At 46.0% G+C, this 15,674-nt stretch overlaps 1 protein-coding gene across 11 annotated transcripts in view; it reads left to right on the top strand.

The window, feature by feature from the left end:
- Positions 1-15,674, top strand: part of RFX3 (regulatory factor X3) — a 299,217-nt gene that overhangs the window by 275,399 nt on the left and 8,144 nt on the right. For 10 of the 11 annotated variants that reach the window (XM_040449451.1, XM_040449449.1, XM_040449453.1 and 7 more), the window contains one exon: positions 13,165-13,207. In XM_040449451.1, coding sequence (XP_040305385.1) covers positions 13,165-13,207 — 43 coding nt within the window. The other variant, XM_040449459.1, reaches the window with a different exon arrangement.

Genomic DNA, 15,674 nt, shown 5'->3' with positions numbered 1-15,674 from the left:
TCCCCCAAAGATGCACACATTCACCGTCACACACGCACCAGATGCCTAGTGTGGAAGCTTTCATTGTTTTGTCCCAGGGTTTCTTCTCTGCATTCCAGGATGCACCCTGATGGTCCCACCACCCTTTCCCTCCCTACTGTTTGTTCGTAGACGTCTAGAATGCAAACTCACTGGAATATTAGCCTAAGCAAATTGTAACTGGAAAGCTTAGTCTGCTGGGAAGCAGCTCCAACGATACATTACACCCTTCAGCCCCTCTGCGCCCACCCACAGACCGGACCTAAGTCAGAATCATCATTTTGGAATTTGGAGTTTGCTTTTAGCTGTAAATGTGCTCCTTTACATGAGCTCAATTCTGACAGCTTGACAATAAATCATCAAAGTGACCTCCCGGAGCAGAGGCATGGGAGGCCTTTCTTCTACACCTTCCTAAGAATTGGCTTTGTCGAAGGTCTCCCGTTCTTCCTCCTCTTTCCTGGTTTGTCGTTCTGTCCCTTTCTTTCTCTGAGCGTGCGAAAAGCACCTGTTGACTCAGCCGCCCAGGGCCACAGCCCTTTCCTTTGGGACTCCTGCTCTTTAGCAACCTGGACTTGATTTCCTTCCTGGTTGCTCTGGGCTGTAACCCCATCTCTTAGGCTCTTCGAAGAATAGACTTTCGCTTATAACTGTGGTCGAAACACAGGCTTCCAATAGGTGCTCAAAAGACATTCAAGAAAGGAGGTATAGGGGCTCTTGGGTGGTGCAGTCAGTTGAGCGTCTGACTCTTGGTTTAGGCTCAAGTCATGATCTCAGGGTTTGTGAGATAGAGCCCGGAAAGTGCTTGGGATTCCCTCCCCACTGCTCTCTCTGCCCGTCCCCTGCCCTCACTCTCTCTGTCTCTCGAAATAAAGAAACATTAAAAAAAAAAAAAAAAAAGGAAGTACAAAAGAATGATGGAAAGACAGATTGCCAATGTGTAGAACTTCTCACTCGATTTCATGATTTACCTACTGGATTCTTTTATCAGGAGAAAAAAACTTCTAGACCAAGAAGTGCTTCTTCTCCCTAAGATGTGTCTGTCAACATTTCAGAGACCCTCTGTACCAAGCCGGGCATTCATAAGTGCTTTCAACTAGAGATTAGTTCCCCTAAAGCGTTCAGAAGTGGGAAAAGAAGATAAAATAGTTCAAGAATTCTTCATGTACTTCAAGAACTAAAATGGTCATTGGACACATCAGGAAAGAAATCTCTGATTCTGTTCAGCAAAGTCTCTGTTCTCTTCAGCAAAGTCCTGTTCTCTTCAGCAAAGTCCACCCCTGGGCTATTTTGCTTAGGAAAAGAGTGAGCCTTGAGATCCCCAACCGACCACAGGGCCAGCAAGGCATGGGAGATCCTGCGGCACAGATTAGGCATGACAGCTCCCTCTGCTGGCCACCTCGACACTCTTATCCCCTGCCCTGTCCAGGTGGCTCTGGCCTTGCCATTGTCTTTCTGGTAGTTTTGCTCACAAACAGGCGACGAGGGTGCTTACTGGTCCTTCGATAAAGAAACGGCTCTCGTTTGAGATCACAAGTGCCTCAATTCACAGGAGTCGTTTTCGACTTTTCACCATCACTGTATAAAATACACTTCCGTGAATACGATTTTCTCCAAGTGTGTAGGCCAGATGTTTTGATACTAGAAGCACTTCAAACCTGACTCAGGCTACTTGGCACAAAGAGGACATGTTTGCGTGCCCCAGCCAGCCTCCACTGTCTGTCCGGTTAATAATTTCTGCAAAAGTGGGCATCTGGGTAGCTTAGTCACTAAAGCGTCCGACTTTGGCTCGGGTCATGGTCTTGCGATTTGTGAGTTCGAGCCCCATATCGGGCTCTGTGCTGACAGCTCAGAACCTGGAGCCTGCTTCCTTTTCTGTGTCTGCATCTCTCTGCCCTTCCCCCTTCCCCTCCCTCCCTCTCTCCCTCCTTCTGTCTCTCTCATTCTCTCTCTCTCTCAAAAATAAACATCAAAGAAAAAAATTAAAATAATTTCTGCAAAAGAGAGGTGGTAGAATTAAAATTAAGAAATATCTCCCCTCCGGTAATAAACTGATGCCAAGGTTTCCTCTTAGACGATGAAGGTAGCCTCACATGAAGCCTGTCTTAAGTTAGGTTCTTTCTTTGGAACCCGTGGTTTTATTTCCATAAAGCATATGCTTCTCAGCTCAGCCCCTAACATTTGCGGAGCCTAAGGTACCCTATGTCTTAACATTTCAAAAGTTATGAGTCGAACTCTAAGTAAAATCTATTCCGTCCAGCTGGGTTGATAAATATGCCTTGATAACAACTTGGAAGGCTATGTTTAAATGTAAGATTCTCAGGCTCCCCGTGGATCTGTGCGAGAAGATAATGATATAGACCTAGCCAGCCCCTGACCCAGCGTCCAGCCCCAGACCACTTCTCTTAGGCATCACTCCCAATCCCATGCTGTGAATACCTCTGAACAACTCACGCCAACGTTCAGGTTGTGTCCAGCCTTGGCAAACCTCTGCCCCTCGTTGGCTCTCCCTTTTTTCTTCTGAAGAGTGCACTTGGAGAAGAAATCTGCACGAAGGGAACTCAAGGCCTTTACATAGGGAGTTCCAAGGTCTTAGATAACACAAGTATGGTCTGAGGGGTGGGAGGGACAGATAGCCACCAAGAGGACACCTCTACTTGGCCCAATGATTTCCCTACACCGCAGAGAGGGCCACAGCCACAGGAAAGCCGCAGAGAGGGCCACAGCCACAGGCTCTTTATAACATGGGTCTCAGGACAGAGGCCCTTCTTGGTTTGGCCTAACGATCCTTATCGTTCAGTGTTCCTGTTGTTGAAAACAGTTCCTGTTGTTTCTTCAAGAGGAACTAAGGCTTCTATTCTTACTTCACGAATGCTTTTTAGAGATTTGGAAACATGGTAAAGGTACATGTGTCACTGGGTTCCCAGGGGGTGGAGGGGAACAAAAAATGACTGAACGGTTAGACCCGGGATGAAAATATGCTACCTGCGTACAGGGCGACCCACAGCACATGTTGCCAGTATACCTGGCTAGTCCGAAGGAGCAGGACCAACGGCAATTGTAGGGCCCCTTTGGCTTCAGTTTGAAGCAAACTGGCAGAAATCTCGGCCATTGACAACACCATTTGGAAATACATTGGAAAAGACACTCACAGAAAGAAAAGTCACCAAAGGAACATGGGATTTTACCAAATGTAGCATAAGCATTCCTTGCACATTTTATAAAATTGGAAATCACTGTAAAATCAGCGACTCTTTTCCTCCATTGTGAAGCCCTGTACCGATGCTAAATGTAAAATGCTTTGATTGATGTGGTTCTCATTTGGAAGACATTTCAAGAAACTAATAATGCTCCCAAATCCCCCCAAAATCCCCAAATCCCAAAATCTTAATCATAAGATTAAAATTCCAAGACCTCTCTCGCCACCACCCATAACGTCCAGAAGAGTTGCCACTAACTAATCCTTTTGTGATAAGTTCTATGAACTTCAGGCGGCAGAACTGAAATACGAGATTGCCCAGCTCCATTGGAGCTGTAAAGTTAACAACGTGATGAAGTTGTAAAAGCTCAACTTGTACAGTTCAGAACTTCACGAAGTTCGAGTTAAGTGTGGAATGTTGAAAGATTAGAGTTGGGTCAGGAAGTTCCAAACCTGCCTGTGAACTATCTTGTTGCTTCTATAGGGAAGGAAAGCTTTAAAGCTCTCAATTCCTTTGTTGACTTCTCAGAAGACCAGAGAGAGAGAGAGAGAGAGAGAGAGAGAGAGAGAAGAGAGAGAGGAGAGAGTCAACTGGTTGGGCCAGGATTTACATGCTGATATTCATCTGAGTTCATCAGCAATTTCTCATGATGTGATCATCCCCATTCTACTAAACATAAAACACACACACACACACACACACACACACACACACCATCCATGTTTAGGACACCCTTCTCATGGTATTTGCTTGAATCATTAAAGCCTTGGTCAGCACATAAGCCATCTTCAACTGCAGCCCTTGATGGAGCTCATAGTGTCAGACTCTCAAGTCAAGGTCTAAGGACACTTCCCTTCTCAGGCAACACATCTTGTGGTCCCACTCAGCTACAGCCATTTTATTTGAAGTCACCATCTTTATAGCCTTACGGTTGCATGGAATTCTGAGACTTTGTCACTAGTATTGGAAAGTTGAGTTTGAAGCCAGTAGACCCTGTCTGTTTCACAAAAAGGAAATCTAAGGATCAAAGAGTAACATGTCTGGAATCCCATAGCTGATAGTGGTAGACTTGTGGTTCAAAGCCGGGTCAGGCTGGCCCATGTTGTTCTTCTCTACCATGCTGCTGCCTGTTTTCCATTTAATGCCTTTGCAACCTGGGCAAGATATATCCTTGCTTTAGTCTTAGTTTTCTCACCAACAAAATAAGCATGAGGAATTTCTTCCCAAGCCTGTTGTGAGGATAAAATTAGATGGGTATGCAGTTAGGCACAGGTAGGTAGGGGTAGGTAGATGGATGGAGTGGATGGTCGGGGGGGCAGATTGGCACATATTAGGTACCTAATTTTTTTCTAGTTCCATTTCGTTTCCACAAGGATAGATAGATAGATAGATAGGTCATTGATAGATACATACATACATACATACATACGTACATACACACGTAGATCTGAAGCTATGTGTATTACTCAGAGAGACTGTATTTTGATTGTCTTTGACTCCAGGGCAGATTTTTCAGTATTGATTCTATGCTGATCGTGTACACCATTAGACCTTAATGGTTTCGACCATACAAAGATGAGCTTAGAAGCTGAAAATCATGAAACAGATCATATAAAGGCATGTGGAGGCTTTAATAAAATTATGTTGCAAGGGGAAAAATAGCCTGTACACAAATTTGAATGTTGAGACAAATGATTCGTGGAATTATGAAGACTCCGACAGCATTCTTTGGGTTGGAGCCAAAGTGGTAATCAGAGGCAAAGTAATTCAATGCTCTGGAAAACAGAGCCAACCAAATAGAATGTAGAAATAAGTCATTTAGAAAAAAGATGGCAATATTAGGGAAGACGTATAATCATAATTAGACAATCATAGCTAGAGTTGTATCAAATTTGAACTAGTAGGAATGAATGAAAGGTCTTGTGAAATGGGGAGAAAGTGTTATATATACAGTTACTATCTCTGTGTAATTTATTCAAGTTAAAGGGTAAAAGTAAGTTCCAAAGAGACATCTTATTCCAACTAGGAGATAGAAACCACTTCAGAGAATTTTACAGTTCTCTATTCTTAGTGCCTATGACAGCTTAAAGATCTTCTTTCCTAGAGCAAGCAGTTCATTGGCAGAAACTGGAAAAATGTACAGTTACACACACGCGTACGTAATTTCTTCCCTACACGCGTGTATCAAAGGTTACCGCTGTGGCAGAACTGGGGAGCGGGATGAGATCGAAGCATCACTTTATCTGAATAGATTTTGTGAATCTATGTAGCGACTGACCCTGTGAGTAGCTGAGGCCCTCATATGAGCTGTCGTTTCTAGTGAAAACTTTCGACTCTTTGGCGTATCAGCTGCTAATGACCTTGGCCCCCAGGTCAGCAGGCATGCCCAGGGTCACGTGGTAAAGTTCACTGCGGGTTCTGCTGCATATGCTCCCTGTGGTCACTTCCTTCAGCAGCTAAGCACCTGCCAGCACGTTGGCATCTGGCTGCCGGTCTATACGGCGTAGATCCCTGCAGAACCATCAGGTTGTGCCGATACACGGGGGCTCTCTGGGGTCCTGGTAAACTTTTTGCATGCACGTATGATTTCAGCCAGCGTGCCGTAAAAACTTTCAGACGGATAGGAAGCTGTATATAAAATTCAAAGTCTGTCAATGAAAACTGAAGCACGTGCGCCCCCCCCCCCCGACCAGTGACAAATCTGTCCTAGAAGACGAACTCGTGGCCACGTACTATCCCACCTCACCCCCAGTGAAGACCACAGAAGACAGAACTGAGGAAAAATATCAGTGTGTTCTGAACGGCTTAACCCGGAGGCTGTGTTTCCCCTAATAATGGGGGGGGGGGGGGGGGGAAGTAAAGTTAAATGGTTTCTATTCAGGCAGATGTAGCAGGTTTTACAAAATATCTTAGATATGAATGGCAGGCAATATCAGGGGCGCCCAAAGATGTTTGCATCCCAATCCCTGGGACCTGTGAATGTGTTAGGTTACAGACACAATTAAGGTTACTAATTAATTGACGTTAAAATGAGATTATCATGGATTATCTGGGTGGGCCCAGTGTGATCACAAAGGGCCCTTAAAAGTGGAAGGCAGGCGGGGGTGCCTGGGTGGTTCAGTCGGTTAAGTGTCCGACTTGTGATTTCGGCTCAGGTCATGATCTCACTGTTGGTGAGTTCGAGCCCTGTAGGTCTCCATGCTGACAGCATAGAGCCTGCTTGGGATTCTCTCTCCTCCTCTCTCTGCCCCCCCCCCCCCCCCCCCCCCCCCCAAGAAATAAACTGTGGCTGGCTCTCAGAATGGAAGGGGGGCATACCACATGCCACGGGTTGTAAGCAGCCTCAGGAAGCCAGAAAAGGGGGAAAAAACGCTAAAACACCTCTTCCTTAGAATCTGCAGAAATAAATACAATGCAGCCAACAGCTTGATTTCAGCTCAGGGAGACCCATTTTGGCATTCTGACCTCCCGCGTTAGAAAATAATAAACCTGTGTTGTTTTAGCCACTGAGTTTGTGGCATTTTGTGACAGCAGCCATAGGAAATTACTACCGTAGAAAGCTATATTCTGAGTAAAATCAGTCATGACTTAGGGGTTCTAGGCTTTTCCTTCAGTATATTATTTATAATTACTTCCTCCTCTCCTCAACATATGTACGTCATTTCTCCGTTGATGACTCCACCCTGGAAATCGTCCTCACCAGAAACTAGTCTCCGTTGGCTTTCACCAGTGGAGAACATGACGTTGTCAGACTATCTCCTCACACCTTCACCTACTGTCCAAATTGGGACAAGCTTCCCATTAGGGAGACTCCCCCCACCCCATCTGAACTACTAACACATGTCACCTTTGCCCACATCTCTTTCCTTGCAACCTTCCCTGTAATATTTTCTCATGTCCCAGACATATTCCCTTTTCCCCCACTAATTCCCACAATTAAACACCAACCTTGGTCCATCTCTGTCTCTCCGTGCAAGCCTCCAGAGAAAAAAGAGGAAAATTAGTCCTTTGACGGACTTCCATCCTTAAAAGTCGACCTCAGTTTCTTTCCTTGGGACCTGTTGATGCCCATGTGCCTGAGCCGTGCTAGCTCTTTCTGGTTCCATATCCTTCCTGTGACCAACGTCTTCACACCTTCCTTAAAGATAAAACCTTCCATTCCCTTCACTGTTTGTAAACTGGGGACCTTAAGAAGTTTACGGGCTCTTCTTCCAGCCAGGGCTCAGCCCATCATCCATTTTGGTAACTAGCGTTTTACTGGAACACAGTCGCACCCTTTCACGTACCTATTGTCTGTGGCTGTGTTTGCCCTAGAGTGGCAGAGTTGAGTAGTTGCGACAGAGCCACAAAGCCTGAGATACTTCCTGTCTGACCTTCCACTGAGAAAAAACGTTTGCCAACCGTTGTTCTAGATCCTATGTTTTCATAATCCGATGCCACCAGAAAATCAGTTAGGCTCTTTTGAGCATAGTAGCTTAGTTAACAGGGTGGTTTTAGACGTGGACGGCTGATATCTCAATGAGCGAATAGAACATGTTTGTGTGTGATTGTGTCTGTCTACCTGTAAGTCTGGACATACCGACGGATTTTCTAGGAAGACGAGGTTTCTAGAGGGGATGCTTACCTGCCTGCCCAAGAGGATGTGGTTATGATGACTCCCTAATCCTCTCCCCCCAGGATGGGGGGAAACTCTTCCAGCAGGGAACGTGCTCCCACGGGTGAAGTCCTCATCTCAAAGCTTTCCTTCTGTCCCTGACTCCTGTCCCCAGTCTCTGCTTTGTGGCCCCGCCTGGGCTCCTGCCTGTTGGCCGTCTGCACCCTGACCTCCACCGCCTTGCTTCAGTTTCCAAGTGTTAGCACACACGCCTTACCCCCCTCCCTCTGGAGAGTCGCCAGCTGCTGGATCTAACGGGTAGTGGGCTCTTCGGGGCCCGTGTGGGCTGCGTCTCCCGAGCTGTGGCCGGTTCCGGTCATGGTGCCTGTGCCCCAGGACAGGCAGCAGACCCGCTGGTCCCGTGATGAACCACTCTTCAGCCGATGGGCCGCAAGTCACGGTCGCACCCGGGCCCTCCCTCAAGGGTCCTGCCTGTGTGTCGCCCACTTATGCTTCCCAGCCATTACCAGCCTCCTCAATGAAGTTGTGGTCTCGCCCTCCCACCACAGTGGTCAGTCGGCTCTTGTCCAGGAGGGCGTGCGTCATTAGGACCCTTGTCAGGACCCGGAGGAGGTGGTTTCTGGGATAGGAGGCTTTTCTTCCTGAAACACCAGATATCCGTCCTGTTGTTTATTCAGTTTCTCCTTCCCTATTTGTCACTCTGCTGGCGGGATTTTTTTCCTGTGTACATCAAAGGCCAGATGCTTTCTAACCCCAGAGCTCATTTTAAACCCCTTAATTTATTTTCCTTCCTCCACGTATGGATCGTGCACACTCTCTTTTTTTCTCTCTCTCTCTCTCCCCTTTTTTCTCCCCCTCCTCCCCCTTTACCCTCTCCCGCTATGTCTCAGATTCCTAAAGTGAGGGTCAGAATATGTGGTCTCCTATCCCCCACCACCACGTTTCCTACAAACGTTCTACAAATCAGTTCCTTGTTTTTTAAGTAAATTTTTTTTAACGTTTATTTATTTTTGAGACAGAGAGAGACAGAGCATGAACGGGGGAGGGGCAGAGAGAGAGGGAGACACAGAATCGGAAACAGGCTCCAGGCTCTGAGCGGTCAGCACAGAGCCCGACGCGGGGCTCGAACTCACGGACCGCGAGATCATGACCTGAGCCGAAGTTGGCCGCCTAACCGACTGAGCCACCCAGGCGCCCCAGTTCCTTGTTTTTAATAGCGGTAAGATTCAACCTAAGCTCTCTACCGTGCCAAATTCGTCGGTTTTCTCTGAGGCTGCACTGAAGAAGCAAATTCATTCGTTTGGTATGTAGTCCACCTTTGGTATCTATCAGGTGCCGAGGTAGATCCTGGGACCCATTTACGCAGAGGACAAACAACCAGGCCCCTGCCCTCACGGCCCCGGCACTCGGGTTGGGAAGTCAGATGTTAGAAGAGGAAGAAATGTAAGTGTTGGGTGTTGTAGATGCTTGGGAGGAAGCGATTCAACCCGACAGGGAAGGAGACGCTCAGATAGACCTGTCAGGAAAAGCCTCTCTGAGGAAACCATCTTGAGGAAGTGATATGGAGGTCATGTTATTTGAAAGAAAGCCTATCATACACGGAGCCGTGAAAAGTACTTTATAAGCTCTGAGATGTCACCTTGCCAGGCAGTGGCCCCTCCAGTGCCCTGCGCAGCATTTTCCCAATTGCTGGAGCTAAACCTTGACGGTAACCTCCGTACTTTTCTGGCGAACCTCCATTTTGTTCATCCAGATCCTTCCGAGTCTTCCTTCTCTTTTGTTTCTGGTTTGTGCCGGTCTAGTCTCGGCGCCTGTCATCTGTCCCCCATCTGTGACGCTGTCTTCCTTATGCCGACTCCCAGTCTTCTCTGCCATCATCGTTCATGTTCTGCCGTCCAGCCGCCCTGACCCTGCGGCCCACCCCCAACCCCCCACTGCTGACTTCCCTTTCTGAGATGCCCATGCTTCTAAAACCATCTCAGCTGTCCTAGGCTGCTTCCTTTCGTTGACTAAACCACCTGCCCTTCCTGATATAAACAACTTCTGACCCTCACCTCCAGAAAGAGGGGATAGACTGGAACTGGCTGGCACAGTGCTTAGCACGCAGGAAGCTTCCAGTAAATGTTCGTTGACTAACGCGTGAATGCACCGATTCCGGAAATCGCGGCCTGTCTCGTGGTTTTTTCCTTAATCGCATGTGAATTCTTTCCTCGCATGGGAAATGCATGTTAAAAAGCTCCCCCTTCTTCTGTATCGGGTACCAAAATCCTACCTCTCCTCACAAGATTTTTATTTTGAACCCACTCTCTCCGTTTGCCATCACGTGCGACTTTGTTACTGATCCCAGAGACACGAGAGGCGCCAACGGTGTCCCTGAGATTACTTGTACCGTGTTCAGCACCCCGCAGGGGCACAAGCCCAGAGTATTTAGTTGGCACGTGTTTATTTACGAAGGACCACAGCAGTCGTGGAAATACTGGTTGCCGTGGTGATTTTTAGCACCCTGAATAACCGAATGCATTCACTCGGGTTAAGCAGAAACTTTCAGAGGGAAACCTTTACATGAAGGAAGTTGCTGTGCTTCCAGCTAAACAGCAACTTAAAAGCAGGTTCCTTGGAAGAAAAATTCCAGATGCGGCCAGAGTTTGGTGTCAGCCACTTTGTGTGAGACTATTAATTACTAATGGCAATAATAATTTAGTGTCAGGCAGCCTTTTGAGATTTTTTTTTTTTAATTTTTTTTCAACGTTTTTTATTTATTTTTGGGACAGAGAGAGACAGAGCATGAACGGGGGAGGGGCAGAGTGAGAGGGAGACACAGAATCGGAAACAGGCTCCAGGCTCCGAGCCATCAGCCCAGAGCCTGACGCGGGGCTCGAACTCACGGACCGCGAGATCGTGACCTGGCTGAAGTCACACGCTTAACCGACTGCGCCACCCAGGCGCCCCATTGAGATTTTTTTGAAAACAAACGGAATATTCACATTTCATTTGTTTACTTATTTATTTTTAAATATAGTTTATTGTCAAGTTAGCTAACATACAGATATCGCTGTGCGCTCTGGGCTTCGGGAGTAGATTCCCATGATTCATCGCGTACATACAACACCCAGGGCTCACCCTACCAAGTGCCCTCCTCAGTGCCCATCACTCATTTTACCCTCTTCTCCTGCCCTCAGTTTATCCTCTGTATTTAAGATGTTCTTGGGGTGCCTGGATGGCTCAGTCGGTTGGGTGTCCGACTTAAGCCCGGGTCACGATCTCGTGGTTCGTGGGTTCGAGCCCCACATCAGGCTCGGGACTGACAGCTCGGAGCCTGGAGCCTGCTTCACATCCTGTGTCTCCCTCTCTCTCTCTCTGTCCCTCCCTCACTTGTGCTCTGTCTCCCTCTCAAAAATAAATAAACATAAAAAAAAATTTCAAGAGTTTCTTACGGTTTGCCGCCTTCTCTGTTTGAAACTCTTTTTCCCCCCTTCCGTTCCCCCATGGTCTTCTGTTAAGTTTCTCAAGGTCCACATATGAGTGGAAACATATGATATCTGTCTTTTTCTGCCTGGTTTATTTCACTTAGCATAATACCCTCCAGTTCCATCCACGTTGCTACAAATGGCCAGATTTCATTCTTTCTCGTTGCCAGGTAGTATTCCATTGTGTATATAAACCACATCTTCTTTATCCACTTATCAGTTGATGGACATTTGGGCTCTTTCCACAATTTGGCTATTGTTGCATGTGCCCCGAGGAATATTCACATTTTAGAGGTTATAGAGGTATGTTTAAGACTCCTCTCTGCAACATATTTCCAGAATTGGATCTTAAGTGTCATTAAGCATTCATTTAAAAGATGTAGAAACCTTACTGTGTTGCATCAGTTAGAAATAACTTATAAAGGATCCTTCGGCTTTGGGCATTCTGTTTTTAGTTCTAAAATATTTAAATAACACCAAAAATAGATGAAGAGGCCCATCGATTTTGTTTTTGTTGCTTAGATTCTTTAATTCAAGACATTTTACATAATCTAAACTGTGATTTTTATTTAGACTACCACGTGATCAGGAACAACTCCCAAACCACAGTTCGGTGTTGATCATTCTGTATCTGTTGCCCAACGGGATGTAGCCATAAAGTAATGGGACGCTTTTCCCAAAGACAGATTCTTGGAGTTATGGATCCAGGAGGCCCTTGTCCCCTTCAAAGCAGTCACCTAGGAAGACTACACGTTTGTGCCAATAATGCTGCCATAGCTCCACATGCTGTGGAATGCCTCTTTTTAAACTATCTCTGAACTGCTAAGGAATAACAGTAACACGACATGTTATTTTGAATATCCTGAATTGTGACAGAGGTGAATTTGCTTTTTAGTGAGTAATCAGAAATCATCCCAGGACCTCTGGCAATCACTACAATTTGGAGCGTTATCTGCAGTCACAATTGGATGTAAAATCACAAGATGGGCTTTCTTGAACGATGCATAAACTAACTCTTGAACTCGATCGTGAAAGGAATTCCAGAGCCTTGGACCTCGGAATAAGTGTAAACGCTCCCACGATAGCTACTATGAAGAATAATACACGTGTAGGTTAAGGGGGAAAAGTGTGTGTGTATGTTTGCAAAATAAGGTCATTTTTATTACTTTAGTTAAGCTTTCGAACCAGGACAGAAAATAAAATCTAAGCCGAAGGTTATTAATGGTGCCATTTTGTTTTAAGGTCTTTCTTGTTGCATTGGTAACAGACACATCCTTTCCTTCTAAAGATGGGACCCTGCTATCAAACATCAAGTTACAAGAGAAGTCTCTGAGATTTTTTTAAAAAAGGAACACTTTACACTTTGGGGTTCCCACTATGCTTTTTATTTCTGTTAAAGAAAGCTTTAAAGAAAGAGTTCAGCCAAGCAGCTGGACCAAGTTTCTGTCATGTCGCCTCCCCGGGGAACTTTTGGACTGGCCATGGGGGTGGAGCTGATCTGCCCTCCGTCACCAAATTTCCAAATTTATCCCACCACATCCGTCATCTGCAGGCCAGCCAGGCCCCAATTTCTTCACTGCTCAGTTGAAATAATAATGAAAAGTAAAACGAAGCACAGAAGGCAGAGAGAAATTGTCATCCTTTGCAAAGAGGCCAAGGCAGACAGCTAAATTGTGACACAGTTGAAAACTGTTCAGATTCGACAAGTTTGATTGGAAAATTAGGTGACCCGTGTAGTTAGAGATCAAAATGGTCACTGGTTTACAGTTTTAAAAAGTCCTACCGTGGCGTTTTTGCCTCAGAGTGATAGAAGGTTATTTTATTCTACCTGTTAATAACTGTTGCCCACATGACTATTGTTTTGCAGTTTGGTGATTTAAATGCTGTATCTCCTGGAAATCTGGATAAAGGTAAGAAGTGAAAATAATGTCAAGGACTTTTTCTGACTGGGAAATTCTCAGAGAAAACTGTGGTGTGTGTGGAAACGACACACAACCCTAGATGAATATGACCGCCATGTGTTTTGGAATCTGCGGTCTTTCTCCATTTCTATACCTTCTTTATGTCGGGGCTGTTAAGTGCCGGAATTGAATGTAAATGCAGTCACAAACTCGTCTTGACTTTGGCCTTCCGTTCAGCACAGGTAGCGAGAAATTATTTCTGACCGTTGCCAGAGTCCTGGAGAAAAGTGATAAAATTTTATTCCAGGCCCACTCAGCAGGAGAAAAGATTTCTCAGCCCGCCCCTTCTCACCAGTTCATTCTTTTCACTGGAAAAAACAAGTCAGAGACAGCAGTGATGTTTACGGTAAAAAGCGAGATCAGTAGTGGGGCAGAGGAGAGGGTTCAGATGCGTAGTCTCTAGATTTTCAAACCACCTTTGCTACTCAACAGAGACAACATTGCAACTCAGCTATGTATTCCTGAAAAAACTTGGGACCTTCCAGACCGCACAGAAAAAAGGAATAGGGCTCAGGGAAAATGAGGTAGGGATAGATAGAGCCCATGCAAGCAAAAGCCATCCTAATAAAAATACCAGCTCAGGGGCGCCTGGGGGGCTCAGTTGGTTAAGCGGCTGACTCTCGATCTCGGCTCAGGTCGTGATCTCACGGTTGGTGGGTTCGAGCCCCGCATCCGGCTCTGTGCTGATGGCGCGGAGCCTGCTTGGGATTCTGCCTCTCCTTCTCTCTGCCCCTCCCCTGCTTGTGCACGTGCTTGCCCTCTCTCAAAAATATACTAGCTCAGTTAAAAAAAAAACCAAAACTGTAAAATGTTTACTAGATAAGCACAGTAGAAAATACAGTCCTTTCTTCGATAAAACAAAAAACGAAAAGTGAAGGTATCCTGAGGTTTCCAGGAACTGAGTTCTAGAGTCAAGGACAAAATGCACAGGCAGGGGGATACTGAACAATAGCCCTTCCAGGACAGAGCCAGAGCTGGTGGGGAAACTGAGGCAAGAGGTGGGGCTCGGGGAATCCATACGCGAAGGACAGCACTCTTCTCTGGAGCGTTCTGCACCAGGGTCTTTGTTGGGTCTGGGCCTCCTCCGCCCAGGCGGGAGTTGAAACCCGTGTCCGACCTGAGGGAACCCTGAGGATGCCCCGAGCCAGGTCTTGTGACCCACGCGCGAGCGTTTTTGTCGCCGGTGCAGAAGCGTGGACGGTGTTCCTCCTTGGCCACTAAATGGCCGCCAGCCTTCTCTGTCAAGTGCTGAACTGAGACAAAGTCCTCACTGAACTTCAGTAGTCCCTAACGTTAGTTTCTGTGCACCAAACTCCTGTAACCTTGAGGGTGTTTCTAGGACATGTCTTTGAGTCTGTACAAGAGTAGAGAATGGCTACGGACTTGCCTCCATTTGCCCTCACAATTGGAGAAAGGGCTTGCTTTTCGTGGACCGCCTTGTAGCGTTTCCCTGGGAACCCCGTCGCCCACAAGTGGGCCTAGAGAGAAATGGCCTCGGAGACTTAGGGGAGTTCAGGCCATTATCCCATCGTCGGTTCCATGCACCACGTGGCCGATGGAAGGGCCTTCTCCACTCTCTTTTCTCCCCTACCAGCTCAAAATGACTTCTTTCCTTTCAATGCTGCCTCTTTTATTATCTCGATACTATTTCTCAGGCAGAGAAAAGTTGGTGGAGAGGGAGTCGGGAAGCAGTGTGATTTATCCTCACCTTGGGGTGGCCCCGGTGGTCCCATCCACCCCCGGACCCCGTGCTTCTTGGGATCTGGCCACACTGGCATGAGTCGGGGCCTGGGTTTCGAATGTGAAATCTCCAAGCGTTTTTGTGGCCTTTTTCCACAATTTTTTTTTCCCTGATAATAAAAGTAATTCTAGCTCTATATAAAAATTTCAAATAATACGGAGATGTAGGAACTATAAAAAGTGAATCTTCGTGGTCACAACCCTGAAAGACCAGTAAGAACTGAGTGTGAGTATCCTTTGAGATGTTTTTGTTTGTTTGTTTATATATAAGCAAATACAAAACCAAAACGCAAATGTGTCGTACAAATGTGATCAATGATACCCTCTTCAGGAAGCAACTGCCTACCAAACGCATCCCTTTCCCTGCAGCCCACTAGCCCTTTGAAGGTGCCTGTTCCAACAAATTCTGTTATTATCGAATCCGTTTCCCAGAGGCACAAAGAGAGTGGGATAAAGCAGACGAACCAAGACAACCCAGGTCTCATCTAAGAGCACTTCTGTGTTCACCTCTTAGCGATGCGTTACGTCCTGTCTAGTCAGTAAATCTCATCTCAGTCTTTTATATATATATATAAATAATATATATAAATATATATAAATATATTTAAATATATATAAATATATTTAAATATATATAAATATAAATATATATAAATAATATATATAAAATATATAT

This window comes from Herpailurus yagouaroundi, unplaced genomic scaffold, assembly GCF_014898765.1.
Source record: "Herpailurus yagouaroundi ecotype Mexico unplaced genomic scaffold, PumYag 199, whole genome shotgun sequence".
NCBI lineage: Eukaryota > Metazoa > Chordata > Mammalia > Carnivora > Felidae > Herpailurus > Herpailurus yagouaroundi.
Note: the sequence above shows the minus strand (reverse complement) of the source record. Positions and strands in the feature narration are given on the sequence as shown.